Below are 14,156 nucleotides of genomic sequence, written 5' to 3'. Positions count from 1 at the left end.
CCCCCCAGTTCGCTCTCTCTCTCCCCTCTCCCCCCAGTCGACTCTCTCTCTTCCCCCCCAGTCGCTCTCTCTCTTCCCCCCCAGTCGTTCTCTCTGTCTTCCCCCCAGTCCGTCGCTCTCTTCCCCCCCCCAGTCGCTCGCTCTCTACTCCTTCCAAGCCCCTTCGATCTTCCCCCCAGTCTCTTCTCTCCTTCCCCCCCAGTCGCTCTATCTCTTCCCCCCCAGTCGCTCTCATCTCTTCCCCCCCTCTCTTCCCCCCCCAGTCGCTCTCTCTCTTCCCCCTCCCCCAGTCGCTCTCTCTCTTCCCCCCCAGTCGCTCGCTCTCTTCCCCCCCAGTCGTCGCTCTCTCTCTTCCCCCCCCAGTTGCTCTCTCTCTTCCCCCCCGTCGCTCTCTCTCTTCCCCCCCAGTCGCTCTCTCTCTTCCCCCCCAGTCGCTCGCTCTCTTCCCCCCAGTCGCTCTCTCTCTTCCCCCGCAGTCGCTCTCGCTCTTCCCCCCAGTCGCTCTCATCTCTTCCCACCCCCAGTCGCTCTCTCTCTTCCCCCCCCAGTCGCTCTCTCTCTTCCCCCCCAGTCGCTCTCTCTCTTCCCCCCAGTCGCTCTCTCTCTTCCCCCACCAGTCGCTCTCTCTCTTCCCCCCCAGTCGCTCTCTCTTCCCCCCCAGTCGCTCTCTCTCTTCCCCCCCAGTCGCTCTCTCTCTTCCCCCCCAGTCGCTCTCTCTCTTCCCCCCCGAGTCGCTCTCTTCCCCCCCAGTCGCTCTCTCTCTACCCCCCCCAGTCGCTCGCTCTCTTCCCCCCAGTCGCTCTCTCTCTTCCCCCTCAGTCGCTCTCGCTCTTCCCCCCAGTCGCTCTCTCTCTTCCCCCCCCAGTCGCTCTCTCTCTTCCCCCCCCAGTCGTCGCTCTCTCTCTTCCCCCCCAGTCGCTCTGTCTCTTCCCACAGTCGCTCTCTCTCTTTCCCCCCCAGTCGCTCTCTCTCTTCCCCCCCAGTCGCTCTCTCTCTTCCCCCCCAGTCGCTCTCTCTCTTCCCCCCCAGTCGCTCTCTCTCTTCCCCCCCAGTCGCTCTCTGTCTTCCAACAACAACATGCCCTCGAAAAAGCCTCGGCACCGCCGGGCACTCCAGCTAGTTGTGAATAACTCGGGTCCTAGCACCGACCCCTGCGGTACCCCACTAGTCACTGCCTGCTACTCGGAAAAAGACCCGTTTTATTCCAATTCTTTGCTTCTTGTCTGCCAACCAGTTCTCTATCCAAGACAATACCTTACCCCCAGTCTCGTGTGCTTTTACTTTGCACGCTAATCTCTTATGCGGGGACCTTATCGAAAGCCTTCTGAAAGTCCAAATACATCACATCCACTGGTTCTCCCTTATCTATTCTACCAGTTACATCCTCAAAAAATTCCAGTAGATTCGTCAAGCATGATTTACCTTTTGTAAATCCATATTGACTTTGTCCGATCCTGTCACTGTTTTCCAAGTGCTCTGTTATTACATCTTTTATAATGGACTCTAGCATTTTCCCCACTACCGATGTCAGACTTACCGGTCTATAATTCCCCGTTTTCTCTCTACCACCTTTTTTGAATAGTGGGGTTACATTAGCTAGCCTCCAATTCATGGGAACTGTTCCAGAGTCTATAGAATTTTGGAAGATGACCAGCAATGCATCTACTATTTCTAGGGCCACATCGTTAAGTACCCTAGGATGTAGATTATCAGGCCCTGGGGATTTATCGGCCTTCAATCCCGTCAATTTCCTCTAACGCCATTTCCATATTCAGTCCTCTCATAACCTTCTCTGTTCCAAGGAGAACAGTCCTAACTTTTCCATCCTCTCTTCATAACTGAAGACCCTCATCCCTCATAACATCCTGGTAAACCTCCTCTGTACCCTTTTTAAGGCCTTTCCTGAAGTGTGCTGCCCAGAATTGTCCACAATACTCCAGCTGAGGCCTAACCAGTGATTTATAAAGTTGTAGCATAATCTCTTTGCTTTATATTCTATTCCTCTATTTTTAAACCCAAGTAATCCACCTGCTTTTTTAACCATCTTGTCAACTTGCCCTGCCACCTTTACAGATTTGTGTATATGGACACCAAGGTCTCTGCTCATCTACATTTTTCAAAATCGTGTCATTTATAGTATACTGGCTTTCCATATTAGTCCTCCCAAAGCGCATCACTTAGCACTTCTCCACATTGAACTCCATCTGCCATGCTGCTGCCCATTTCACCATCCTTTCTATGTCATCCTGAAGCCTATAACTACCCTCATCATGATCTACTACTTTGCCAAGATTCATATCACCTGCAAACTTTATAACTCTGCTCCCTACAGCCGAGACTAGGTCGTATATAAAAATTGAAAAGAGTAATGGACCCAAAACTGACCCTTGGGGAACACCACTCCAAACCACCTCCCAGTGAAGAAAAACATCCATCCACCACCACCCTCTGCTTCCTGTCACTGAGCCAATTCCGTACCCATACCACCACTTTCCTCTTAATTCCATGTGCTTCCTTCTTCTTAATAAGTCTCCTGTGTGGCACTTTGTCAGATGCCTTCCAAAAGTCCATATATACATCTACTGTACTACCTTGATCAACCTTCTCTGTTACCTCATCAAAGAATTCAATCAAGTTAGTCAGACACAATTTAACTTTAACAAATCCATGCTGGCTCTCCTTGATTAACCCATGCCTTTCCAAATGAAAGTTTATTTTGTCCCTGATAATGGTTTCCAATGACTTCCCCACCACCGATGTTAGTCTGACTGACCTGTAGTTGCCCAGTTTATCCCTCTCCCCTTTCTTGAATAGTGGTCTAACATTAGCACTGCTCCTGTATCCAGTGAGGATTGAAAGATTGTGTCCAATGTCTCTGTTATTTCTACCTTTGCTTCTTTCAGCAACCTAGGATGCATTCCATCTGAATCAGGTGACTTACCAACTTTCAGTAATGCTAATCTTTTTAGTATTCCTATCCTGCGCATAACATCCCTCTCTTTTAGTGTAACCTTCACCTCATCCGCTTCCTTTTGTGAAGACTCATGAAGTACTAATTTAATACTTTTGCCAAGTCCTCTGCCTCTACATGAAGATTTCGCTTTGGGTCCTTAATCGACCCAACTTTTTCCCTCACTAATCGCTTACACTTTATGGGCAGGATTTTAACTCAGGTGCGCGATGGTGTTTCCCACACGAATCTAAATGGATGTGGGAGATTGATGCAATTTTAACTTAAGTGGCCAATTGATTTCCAACGTGTGGGAAGCCTTTGCAAATGGGTTTTTCATGACTGAAAGTCCCCTCCGATGATGTCATCATTGCTGCTGCATTTAAGGTCCACAGCAAGCCTTGCTTCTTCTGCAGACTGCCAAGCTTCTTGACTGTGCAGTGTGAGGGAGCTGCAGCAAAAATGCCATCACTTCGTTAATGTACATAAAATTTCTGATGGCAAATGTTGCAGTTGTATCGTCTGTCATTTCGCTAGTGGGACTTCCACATTGAGGGCTCAGGCATACTTTCAACTGTCAGTATGGTGGTCAGAGTGCTAGGAATCCTCTGGTTCTTGGCCATTGTAAATGCTCTGGTAAGAAGCTGCGAGGCAAAAGTGTTTGTTTGACTAGGCTAAGCAAATCTGGCCAGGATGACTGCATTCCTTGCATCCCGGGCAGCAATGTTCTCGCGTAATGCTGCCGCTGGTTGATGGGCCTCTGCAAGATGTTCGCTTTCGTCCTCCTCCTCCTCACCTGAGGAGGATATGTGAGGAGCCACTTGGTCCTCAGGAATCTGGAAGCCACGACGCTGTGCCAAGTTGTGAAGTGCACAGCAAACCACGACGATTCTGGAGACCCTAGTTGCTGAGTACTACAGGGCTCCACCTGATCTATCCAGGCATCTGAAGCGCATCTTCAGCAAACCGATGGTTTGCTCGATTATGGCTCTGGTGGACATGTGACTGGAGTTGTAACTCTCCTCAGCTTCGTTGGATGGTCGCCTCAACGGCGTCATTAGCCACGTCCTCAGGGGATAGCCCTTGTCTCCAAGCAGCCATCCGTTTGGTCTGGCGGACTGAATAGCGGAGGCACACTAGACTGGCGCAGTATGAAGGAGTCATGGCAACTGCCAGGGTACATGGCACAAACATGCTAAATTTCCTTCTTGTGGTCACACACCAGCTGAATGTTAAGGGAGTGGAAGTCCTTGCAGTTGACAAAAATATCTGGATTGCGATGGGGTGCCTTAAGCGCCACATGTGTGCAGTCAACGACGCCCTGCACCCTTGGAAAGCCTGCTAGGTGAGCTAATCCAACCGCTCGCGCCGTGACACTTGCTCGATCCTTGGTGAAATGGATGTGATTGTGCACGAGGGCAAAGAGGGCATCGGTTGCCTGAGTGATGCAAGTGTGTGCAGCCGCCTGGGAGATGCCGCTGATGTCTGCTGCTGTTCCCTGGAATCAGCCTGAGGCAAAAAAGTTGAGTGCGGTGGTGACTTTGACGGCCACTGGTAATGCTTGTCCACCTGGTCCTCTGGGCAGCAGGTCTTGCTGTAGCATTGCGCAGATGTCAGTCACTACCTCTCGCGAAAGTCGGTGCCGCCTTTGGCAAGGCTGCTCAGACATGTTGAGATAGCTGACCCTGCGTCTGTAGACCCTGTTTGGGGGGTATCTCCTGCGCCGACGGGCTTCCAGGCACTAGCCCCTTCTGGTCTATGCAGCCTCAGGTGGGTGAGCAGCAGCCTGGTGCTCCTGCTGCTGCTGCTATTGCTGGTGCTGTTGTTGTTCCTGGTTCTGCTGCTGCCGCAGCTGGTGCTTGAGCGCCTCTAATGCCCAGATGGGAAGGAAATAAATGGCTCCCATGCTTCTGGTATATGCCTCCGTTGAGGAAGCGCTGAGTGAAGGTGGCGAGAGGGCTTTCCCAGGAGGTCACACTGGAGATGGGTGTGAGGCTCCAACCTTCCACAGGTGTGGTTAAGCCTTCTCAAAGTTGCCCCAGTCCTGAGACTACTAAGTCCTGCCACCTGCAAATCATGGCTGATCAAATCTCTTTAATGTTTGACCTGCAGTTGATAGTCAGCAATCCAATAGTGCTCCCGCCAGGTTTCACATTCGTGTTTCCCACCAGGTGTGTTTCATGTGGGAAAAGGGTTAAAATCGCAAGGGCCTTTCAAAATAGAATTATAGAGGCCATTCAGTGGTTGTTAAGGGCCTTAACGACCAGTCCCGCCTGTTGGATGCGGGACGGAGTCGGGACCATCAGAGTTAAAATTGCTTGGCATCGGGAACCAGGCGGAGGGGTTCCCACATGCCAGTTTTTGCAATTTTAACCCCCCACACGCCTCCAATCCCGCCTCCACGGCTCAATGAAAATCCTGCCCTATATGTTTGTAAAATGCGTTAGGGTTCAATTTAATGTTGCTTGCTAATCTTTTCTCGTAACCTCTCTGCCTCCTGTATTAACTTTTTCAATTCCCTCCTGTACTTTCCATAATCTTCCTGGTTACCAACTGAATCTTACTCCTGACATTTGTCATAAGCCTCCTTTTTCTGTTTTATTTTATCTTTTATTTCCTTTGTCATCCAGGCCGCATTAGTTTTGGATGCTCTACGTTTTCCCTTCAAAGGAATATGCCTAGTTGGTACCTGAACTATCTCTTCCCTGAATGCCCTCCATTGCTCTGTTACTGCTTTACCCTGCAATCGCCTTTTCCAATCGACCTGTTCTAGGTCTCTTCTTAAATCACTCAAATTAGCTCTTCCCCAGTTGAGTATTTTTACCGTGAATATTTTCTGGTCTCTTTCCATAATTACTTTAAACCGAATGATGTGGTCACTGTTAGCTAGATGATCTCCTACTGTAACACACTCCACTTGCCCGACTTCACTTCCCAGAACCAGATCCAACACTGCTTCCTTCCTTGTTGAACTTGAGACATATTGAAAGTTCTGTGCACACAGCAGAAATTCCTCTCCTTCCCTATACTTAGCACTATGTTTTTGTAGTGAAATGGTGTTAGGGAAATTGACGGGATTGAAGGCCGATAAATCCCCAGGGCCTGATAATCTACATCCTAGGGTACTTAAGGAAGTTGCCCTAGAAATAGTAGATGCATTGCTGATCACCTTCCAACATTCAATGGAATCTGGAACAGTGCCCATGGATTGGAGGGTAGCTAATGTTACCCCACTATTCAAAAAAGGTGGTAGAGAGAAAACGGGGAATTACAGACCGGTAAGCCTGACAGCGGTAGTGGGGAAAATGCTAGAGTCCATTATAAAAGATGTGATAGCAGAGCACTTGGAAAACAGTGACAGGATCGGACAAAGTCAACATGGATTATGAAAAGGTAAATCGTGCTTGACTAATCTAATGGAATTTTTTGAGGATGTAACTGGTAAAATAGATACGGGAGAACCAGTGTATGTGGTGTATTTGGACTTTCAGAAGGCTTTCGATAAGGTCCCGCATAAGAGATTAGCGTGTAAAGTTAAGGCACATGGGATTGGGGGCAAGGTATTGACTTGGATAGAGAACTGGTTGGCGGACAGAAAGCAAAGAGTTGGAATAAACGGGTCGTTTTCCGAGTGGCAGGCAGTGACTAGTGGGGTACCGCAAGGATCGGTCCTAGGACCCCAGCTGTTCACAATATAAATGATCTGGACGAGGGAATTGGATGTAATATCTCCAAATTTGCAGACGACACAAAGCTGGGTGGGAGGGTAAGCTGTGAGGAGGATGTCGTGAAACTCCAGTACGATTTGGACAGGTTGGGTGATTGGGCAGAAAAATGGGAAATGCACTATAATGTGGATAAATATGAGGTTATCCACTTTGGTGGCAAAAACAGGAAGGCAGATTATTATTTGAATGCAATAGATTGGGAGAAGGGAAGTGCAAAGAGACCTGGGTGTTCTTGTGCACCAGTCGCTGAAGGTAAGCATGCAGGTGCAGCAGGTGGTTAAGAAGGCAAATGGTAGGTTGGCCTTCGTAGCAAGAGGGTTCGAGTACAGGAACAAGGATGTCTTGCTACAGTTGTACAGGGCCTTGGTGAGACCACACCTTGAGTACTGTGTGCAGTTCTGGTCGCCTTACCTGAGGAAGGACGTTCTTGCCGTGGAAGGAGTGCAGCGAAGATTCACCAGGCTGATACCTGGGATGGCAGGAATGACGTATGAGGAGCGATTGTGTCGACTGGGCTTATACTCACTGGAGTTTAGAAGATTGAGGGGGGATCTCATCGAAACCTATAAAATTCTGTCAGGCCTGGACAGACTAGATGCAGGAAGGATGTTTCTGATGGCCGGGGAGTCCAGAACCAGGGGTCATAGTCTAAGGATAAGGGGTAAGCCATTTAGGACTGAAATGAGGAGGAATTTCTTCACCCAGAGAGTGGTGAACCTGTGGAATTCTCTGCCACAGAGGGCGGTGGAGGCCAGTTCATTAAATATATTCAAGAAATAGTTGGATATATTTCTTAAGACTAAAGGGATCAAGGGGTATGGGGAGAAAGCAGGGACAGGGTACTGAATTTGGATGATCAGCCATGATCACATTGAATGGCGGAGCAGGCTCGAGGGGCTGAATGGCCTACTCCTGCTCCTATCTTCTATGTTTCTATGTAACTTGCTGTGCCACCTTTAAGGATTTGTGTATATGAACACCAAGGTCTCTGCTCATCTATACTTTTCAAAATCATGCCATTTATAGTATACTAGCTAGAGTGCCCGGCGGGGCCGAGGGTTTTTCAAGGGCATGTTGTTGTTGGAAGAGAGAGAGCGACTGGGGGGGAAGAGAGAGAGCGACTGGGGGGGGAAGAGAGAGAGCGACTGGGGGGGAAGAGAGAGAGCGACTGGGGGGAAGAGAGAGAGCGACTGGGGGGGAAGGGGGAGGGGAGGGGGCGGGGGAGGAGGGGGGAGGGGGAGAGGAGGGGGGCAGGAGGGGGGGGAAGAGGGAGGGGAGGGGGGAAGGGGTGGGAGGGGGGAGGGGAGGGAGAGAAGGGGAGGGGTGGTAGGGGGGGAGTCCCCGAGCCCCGCCCCCCGATGTCCCGAGCCCCGCCCTCCCGAGGCACGATCTCACGAGGCACGATCTCACGAGCGCCGCCCCCCGATCTCCCGAGCGCCGATCTCCCGAGGCCCTATCTACCGAGCCCCGCCCCCCCCGATCTCCCGAGGCTCGCCCCCCAATCTCCGGAGGCCCGATCTCCTGAGCCCCGCCCGAGCCTGCTTCAAGAGCAGAGAGAGAGACGCCGCCGCGCAACCTACCGCGCGAGGCCCGGCCGGACTCAAGTCGCGCGCGCTGACTCCTGCCCCACCCGCCTTTACTAACATGGCGGCGGTGGCGACGCTCGGCTCAGGCCCGCCCCCTCCAGCCTTCACAAAAATGGCGGCGATCGCGAGCCGCTTGTTCAGCGCGACGGGAGGTGCCTAGTTCGGGCGTGGCTGGGCAACAGAGGCCCAGGCTTACAGGCCTGGAAAAACGGTTGAAGGTAGGAAAATTCTAGATGTTACAGAAAAGATTTACAAATTAATTAACTTTTTTTTAAAAACAATTTGTGTTTTAAAAGCAACTTTTTTTTTGCTGGAAATGTAGATTTGAAAAGAAAGACGCAGAAAGCGGGAAAAAGAAATGAAAAGTTTGGAATCAAGATGGCGGCGACTCACCTCAGTTCAGAACGATAAGGCCCGTCCACACACGCACCGATTGGTGGACCGTCCCGTCACTCGACTCTAGGAGGGCCCACCCGCACGCGCCAGGAACCCGCCCCGCCACGCAGTGATTGGTCGACTGTCGGGTCGCTCGACCGTACGATTGGTCGACCTCGACGTCACTCGATGCTAATGAGCGGATAATGAGCGGAATGTTGAACGTTTTTTGGATACCGCGGGCGCAATTTTTGTCTCGCCAAAACGTAAATATGCTTATGACGGTTCTGGAATTGTAAGCTTTCTTTCGATGTAACACACGTGTAGGTACGCTCTATAACTTTCGAGTTTATTCAATACAGACAGACAGACAGACAGACGGAATGACAGACAGATCGACCGCTTTATATATATAGATAGATACTGGCTTTCCATATTAGTCCTCCCAAAGTGCATCACTTCATACTTCACTGCAATGAACTTCATCTGCCATGCTTCTGCCCATTTCATAATTCTGTCATCCTGAAGCCTGTAACTATCCTCATTATGATCTACTGCTTTGCCAAGTTTCATCTGTAAACTTATAATGGCTACACCCGAGACTAAGTCGTTTATAAAAATTGAAGAGTAAAAAAAAAGGACCCAAAACTGACCATTGGGGAACTCCACTGTAAACCACTTCCGAGTCTGAAAAACATCCACCACCACCTTTGCTTCCTGTCACTGAGCCAAATCCATATCCATTCCGCCACTTTCACCTTAATTCCATGGGCTTCCATCTTCTTAATAAGCATCCTGTGTGGCACTTTGTCAAATGCTTTCCGAAGCTCCATATATACATCTACAATCTCCATGAAGATTTACTTACTATGCCCAATTTGTTCCCTAGCACTTAATATGTTTGTAAAATGTTTCAGGGTTCAATTTAATGTTGCCTGCTAATCTTTGCCTCCTGTATTAACTTTTTCAATTCCCTCCTGTACTTTCCATAATCTTCCTGATTATTAACTCAATCCTGTTCCTGACATTTGTCATAAGCCTCCTTTTTCTGTTTTATTTTATCTTTTATTTCCTGTCATCCAGGGCACATTAGCTTTGGATGCTCTACCTTTTCCTTTCAAAGGAATATGCCTAAGTTTGTACCTGAACTATCTCTTCCCTGAATGCCCTCCATTGCTCTGTTACTGCTTTATCCTGCAATCGCCTTTTCCAATCGACCTGTTCCAGGTCCCTTCTTAAATCACTGAAATTAGCTCTTCCTCAGTTGAGTATTTTTACCGTGAATATTTTCTGGTCTCTTTCCATAATTACTTTAAACCGAATGATGTTGTGGTCACTGTTAGCGAGATGATCTCCTACTGTAACACACTCCACTTGCCCTACTTCATTTCCCAGAACCAGATCCAACACTGCTTCCTTCCTTGTTGAACTTGAGACATATTGGTTGAGAAAGTTCTGTGCACACAGCAGAAATTCCTCTCCTTCCCTATACTTGGCACTATGTTTTTCCCACTCTGAATTAGGGTAATTAAAGTCTTCTAATAATACTCTATTTTTATTACACACTGTTGAAATTCTCTCATCTATCTCTTCTCTGGAGCTCTATAAAAAAAACTCCCAACAATGTAACAGCTCCCCCTCTGTTCCTCAACTCAAGGCAAATAAATTGAAAGAAAGAAAGACCTGCATTTCTACAGCGCCTTTCATGACCTCAAGACGTCCCAAAGTGCTTTACAGCCAATGAAGTACTTTTGAAGTGTAGTCACTGTTGTAATGTAGGAAACACTGCAGCCAATTTGTGCACAGCAAGCTCCCACAAACAGCAATGTGATAATGACCAGATAATCTGTTTTTGTTATGTTGATTGAGGGATAACTATTGGCCTGCACACTGGGGCCGACTGTTTTGAAGCTGTTGCTAAGCAACAGGGTTTGTTGATTCACACGGAGCTCAAAAGCTCCGTATGTTTTAACATTAGCACTGGTTTCTACGGCAGTTTTGATGGTACGGTACCAGCTCGGTCCCGTCAGTGCCGGATATCAGAAAGTTTCCTGTATAGACCATTGTGTTAATATTCTGTAAAAATGAAATCACTATGTTCAAGCTTTGAGACATGTTTTGTCCAGTTTGTGAATTTACTTAAATCTGTATTACAGATTATAATTTACAGGTAGCTATAACCGAAGGTCTGTGTAGAATGACATCCGAGACTCAGAGACAAGAACTGGCTGACCATTGGTTTTACATGGAGTTCGTTGCTGATGCATTTAGGAGAATTAAGGATTCTGAATTTGAAACAGTAAGGACATATATTTATCTTATTTATGTCTATTGGTGTTCAGCTGTAGCAGTAGAAATTGATTAGAAGAACAAGAGGAATTATGTATGCAGAATCTATCTGATACCAGAAGTATCGACATGACTTGGATATAAAGCTTTGTTGGGTGCCCACCCGTGTGTAAAGCCCATTCGATATCAAACTCCTAACCATAGGAGCAGCTCATCTGGCCCATCAAGAAATGTTGTTAGCATGGCAACTCTATCTTTTAAACCCCAATTCCTTGCCTTTTTTCCATACTCTGAATGCAATTACTATGCCCCATTTAAACACATCAGTTGATTCCTGGACACCTTGTCATAACCCCTTGGGGATGAAATTAGTCTTGACTTCAATAGAGAAATTAATTGGGTGGGGTTTAAAATGGGCTGCCGATTCACTAGCCCGATTTGCTGAAAACCAATTTCATCCTTTCATATCAGGAAATTTAACCTGCATCCACTCGTAACCACTTAGATCTAATTTTATGATGATGTCTCCTTGTTCTGGATTCCTTAATAGAGGGAGGGGTCATTTCCTATCTACCTTGTCTATTCTCTTCAATATATTAAACACCTCACATAGATCAGACATTAACCTTTTCATCTCTAGGGAATATAATACAAGTTTACCCACTCTTTTGTCATAGGTCTCACTCTTCATCCTGGCCCCTTCCCAGAGCAGTGTATCCTTCCTAAGGTGGGGTCCCCAAAACTGAACACAATACTGTACATCAAATGCAATAGTCCAATCCCCACCACTTACACCGTCCACGCTTATCCCGGACAGCCGTCTATATCAACGAGTGGCGCTGACCATTACCATAGGCCTCAATTACAAAGGCACCAAACCATATTAAGCCCGCTGACTATTTTGGGCAGTTCAATAAGTACTTACCCTGTACTAACCGATTTAAAATGCTGATTTCAGGCAGTTGGATTGTCAAGTAGTTTCAATCAGCTGTTCGCACCTGGTTTAAGTGCCCTCGTGATGAGATTCTGGGTGTAACTGCAATCAGTTAGGAGAGTCAGTTGCTAAGTGGAGATTTCCTGTTTTTTTTAAATAGGTTGATTACTTCGATTTTGATTTTACCGTCCAGAGCATATAGTGGATAAATCGCGTTAACACCAACACACCCGCTATAAACTGTGGGCCTGTACTTGTTTTTCTACTCTAATATAAATCCACAATTGGAAGCTTCCAGCCACAGAGCTATCCATTAAAGGATTCCACAGATCCGACCTATGTATTCACTCCAGACACGGTATCAATCAAAGCTACTACCCGCAATCACCTAGGATGTTTGGCATTGAATGGAAGAGCTATTGATCTATGTTGAGTACCTTGAATTATCTGTGATGGTTGGTAATTAACATGTTCTGCCAACTATCAAAAACAGTCTGTTCTTGATAATGCAAAGTCCTTTTCTGCACGATAAAAATGTATTATCCGGTAATTTGAATTAAGAGTGGACTGTGTTGGACTGATTGACACCAATGACTCTGCATTGAGTCAACATTATAATACTCAGCTCCCTTTTAGTTTTGGCAGGAGCCAAAACTCAGACTCATTATTTGTTTCTTAACTTGTCCCATTACTGTCTCCTTTTGCCTTGCACCATCATTCCTTTTGTCTTTTAATCTCTCCTGCCTTCCATCCTATCACAGACCTTCCCTTTGTTCTTTACTCCCCTCCTCCCTTTTCCTGCCCCACACTTGCTTAAAAATCTGTTCCTTCTCCAACTTTTTCCAGTTTTGACGACGGGTTATCGACCTGAAATGATAACTCTGTTTCTCTCTCTACAGATGCTGCCTGACCTGCTGAGTGTTTCCAGCGTTTTCTGTTGTTGTTTAAGACTCATTATTACTTGCCTTTGACCTGCTGGACCGTACTATCTACTTGCTGAAACAGCAAGTGAAAACTAGTATTAATCTTGCCTTTGCTGTGGCTATCAATGAATAATCCAAAGCGATAAAATTTAATACAGACCTGTTTTGTCACAGTCCTCTTTATCCCAACTCTCTACCACTTAATCCCAACCAATTTCCTGTCTTAGCAAGGTTGCATCTAGTTCAATGCATTTAATTAAAATTAATAATCTGTCATGCAGATTCTCATTGAACATTTTATGGATCCTCCATCGAACAACTCTCTGCCAAACATGGCGATGGGGGTTGGATTTTAACCCCACTCGCCAGACAGCTAAAGATCACACGGATGTGCTTATTGACTCGTTGCCGCTCACTTAGCGCTTGTCATATTTTAACAGCGCACACTTTATGGGTAGCCGAGGCTCCCACTACAGGCAGGTGGGGGCCTCATGCATGAAAGGTCACTCTATGAAGTAATTAGGACTACAATGCAATATCAAGCAAGAAAATCAGAAATCCTGCCCATGGCTGAATCCACTATGTGAAAGCCAGGAGGATTGGTTCAAGAGGCAGCTGGCTGTAGGATTTAAAGAGGCCATGAGCTTCATTGGCATCTTTTTTTTATTTGTTCATGGGATGTGGGAGTCGCTGGCAAAGCCAGCATTTATTGCCCATCCCTAATTGCCCTTGAGAAGGTGGTGGTGAGCCGCCTGCTTGAACCTCTGCAGTCCGTGTGATGAAGGTACTCCCTTCTGCTGTTGGTGTGGAAGTTCCAGGATTTTGACCCAGCGATGATGAAGGAATGGCGATATATTACCAAGTCAGGATGATGTGTGACTTGTAGGGGAACTTGCAGGTGATGGTATTCCCATGCGACTGCTGCCCTTGTCCTGCTAGGTCCTGTAGAGGTTGCGGGTTTGGGAGGTGCTGCCGAAGAAGCCTTGGCGAGTTGCTGCAGTGCATCTTGTAGATGGTACACACTGCAGCCACGGTGCGCCGGTGGTGGAGGGAGTGAATGTTTAAGGTGGTGGATGAGGTGCCAATGAAGCGGGCTGCTTAGTCCTGGATCATGTTGAGCATCTTGAGTGTTGTTGGAGCTGCACTTATCCAGGCAAGTGGAGAGTATTCCATCACACTCCTGACTTGTGCCTTGTAGATGGTGGAAAGGCTTTGGGGTGTCAGGAGGTGAGACACTCGTCGCAGAATACCCAGCCTCTGACCTGCACTTGTCGCCACAGTATTTATGTGACTGGTCCAGGTAAGTTTCTGGTCAATGGTTACCCCCAGGATGTTGATGGTGGGGGATTTGGCGATGGTAATGCCGTTGAA

The 14,156-nt window shown here is 47.5% G+C and overlaps 1 protein-coding gene across 1 annotated transcript in view; it reads left to right on the top strand.

Annotated features, from left to right (window-relative positions):
• Nucleotides 1-14,156, top strand: part of LOC147108463 (tripartite motif-containing protein 14-like) — a 123,159-nt gene that overhangs the window by 51,495 nt on the left and 57,508 nt on the right. Inside the window, exon 4 of the mRNA XM_086004273.1 lies at nucleotides 10,796-10,938. Coding sequence (XP_085860399.1) covers nucleotides 10,796-10,938 — 143 coding nt within the window. The remainder of the gene's footprint in view (nucleotides 1-10,795; nucleotides 10,939-14,156) is intronic.

The sequence above is a fragment of the Somniosus microcephalus genome, chromosome 13 (genome assembly GCF_052327205.1).
Source record: "Somniosus microcephalus isolate GS21.2 chromosome 13, FLI_Smic_1.0, whole genome shotgun sequence".
Taxonomy (NCBI): domain Eukaryota; kingdom Metazoa; phylum Chordata; class Chondrichthyes; order Squaliformes; family Somniosidae; genus Somniosus; species Somniosus microcephalus.
This window is presented reverse-complemented; position numbering and strand designations above follow the sequence as displayed.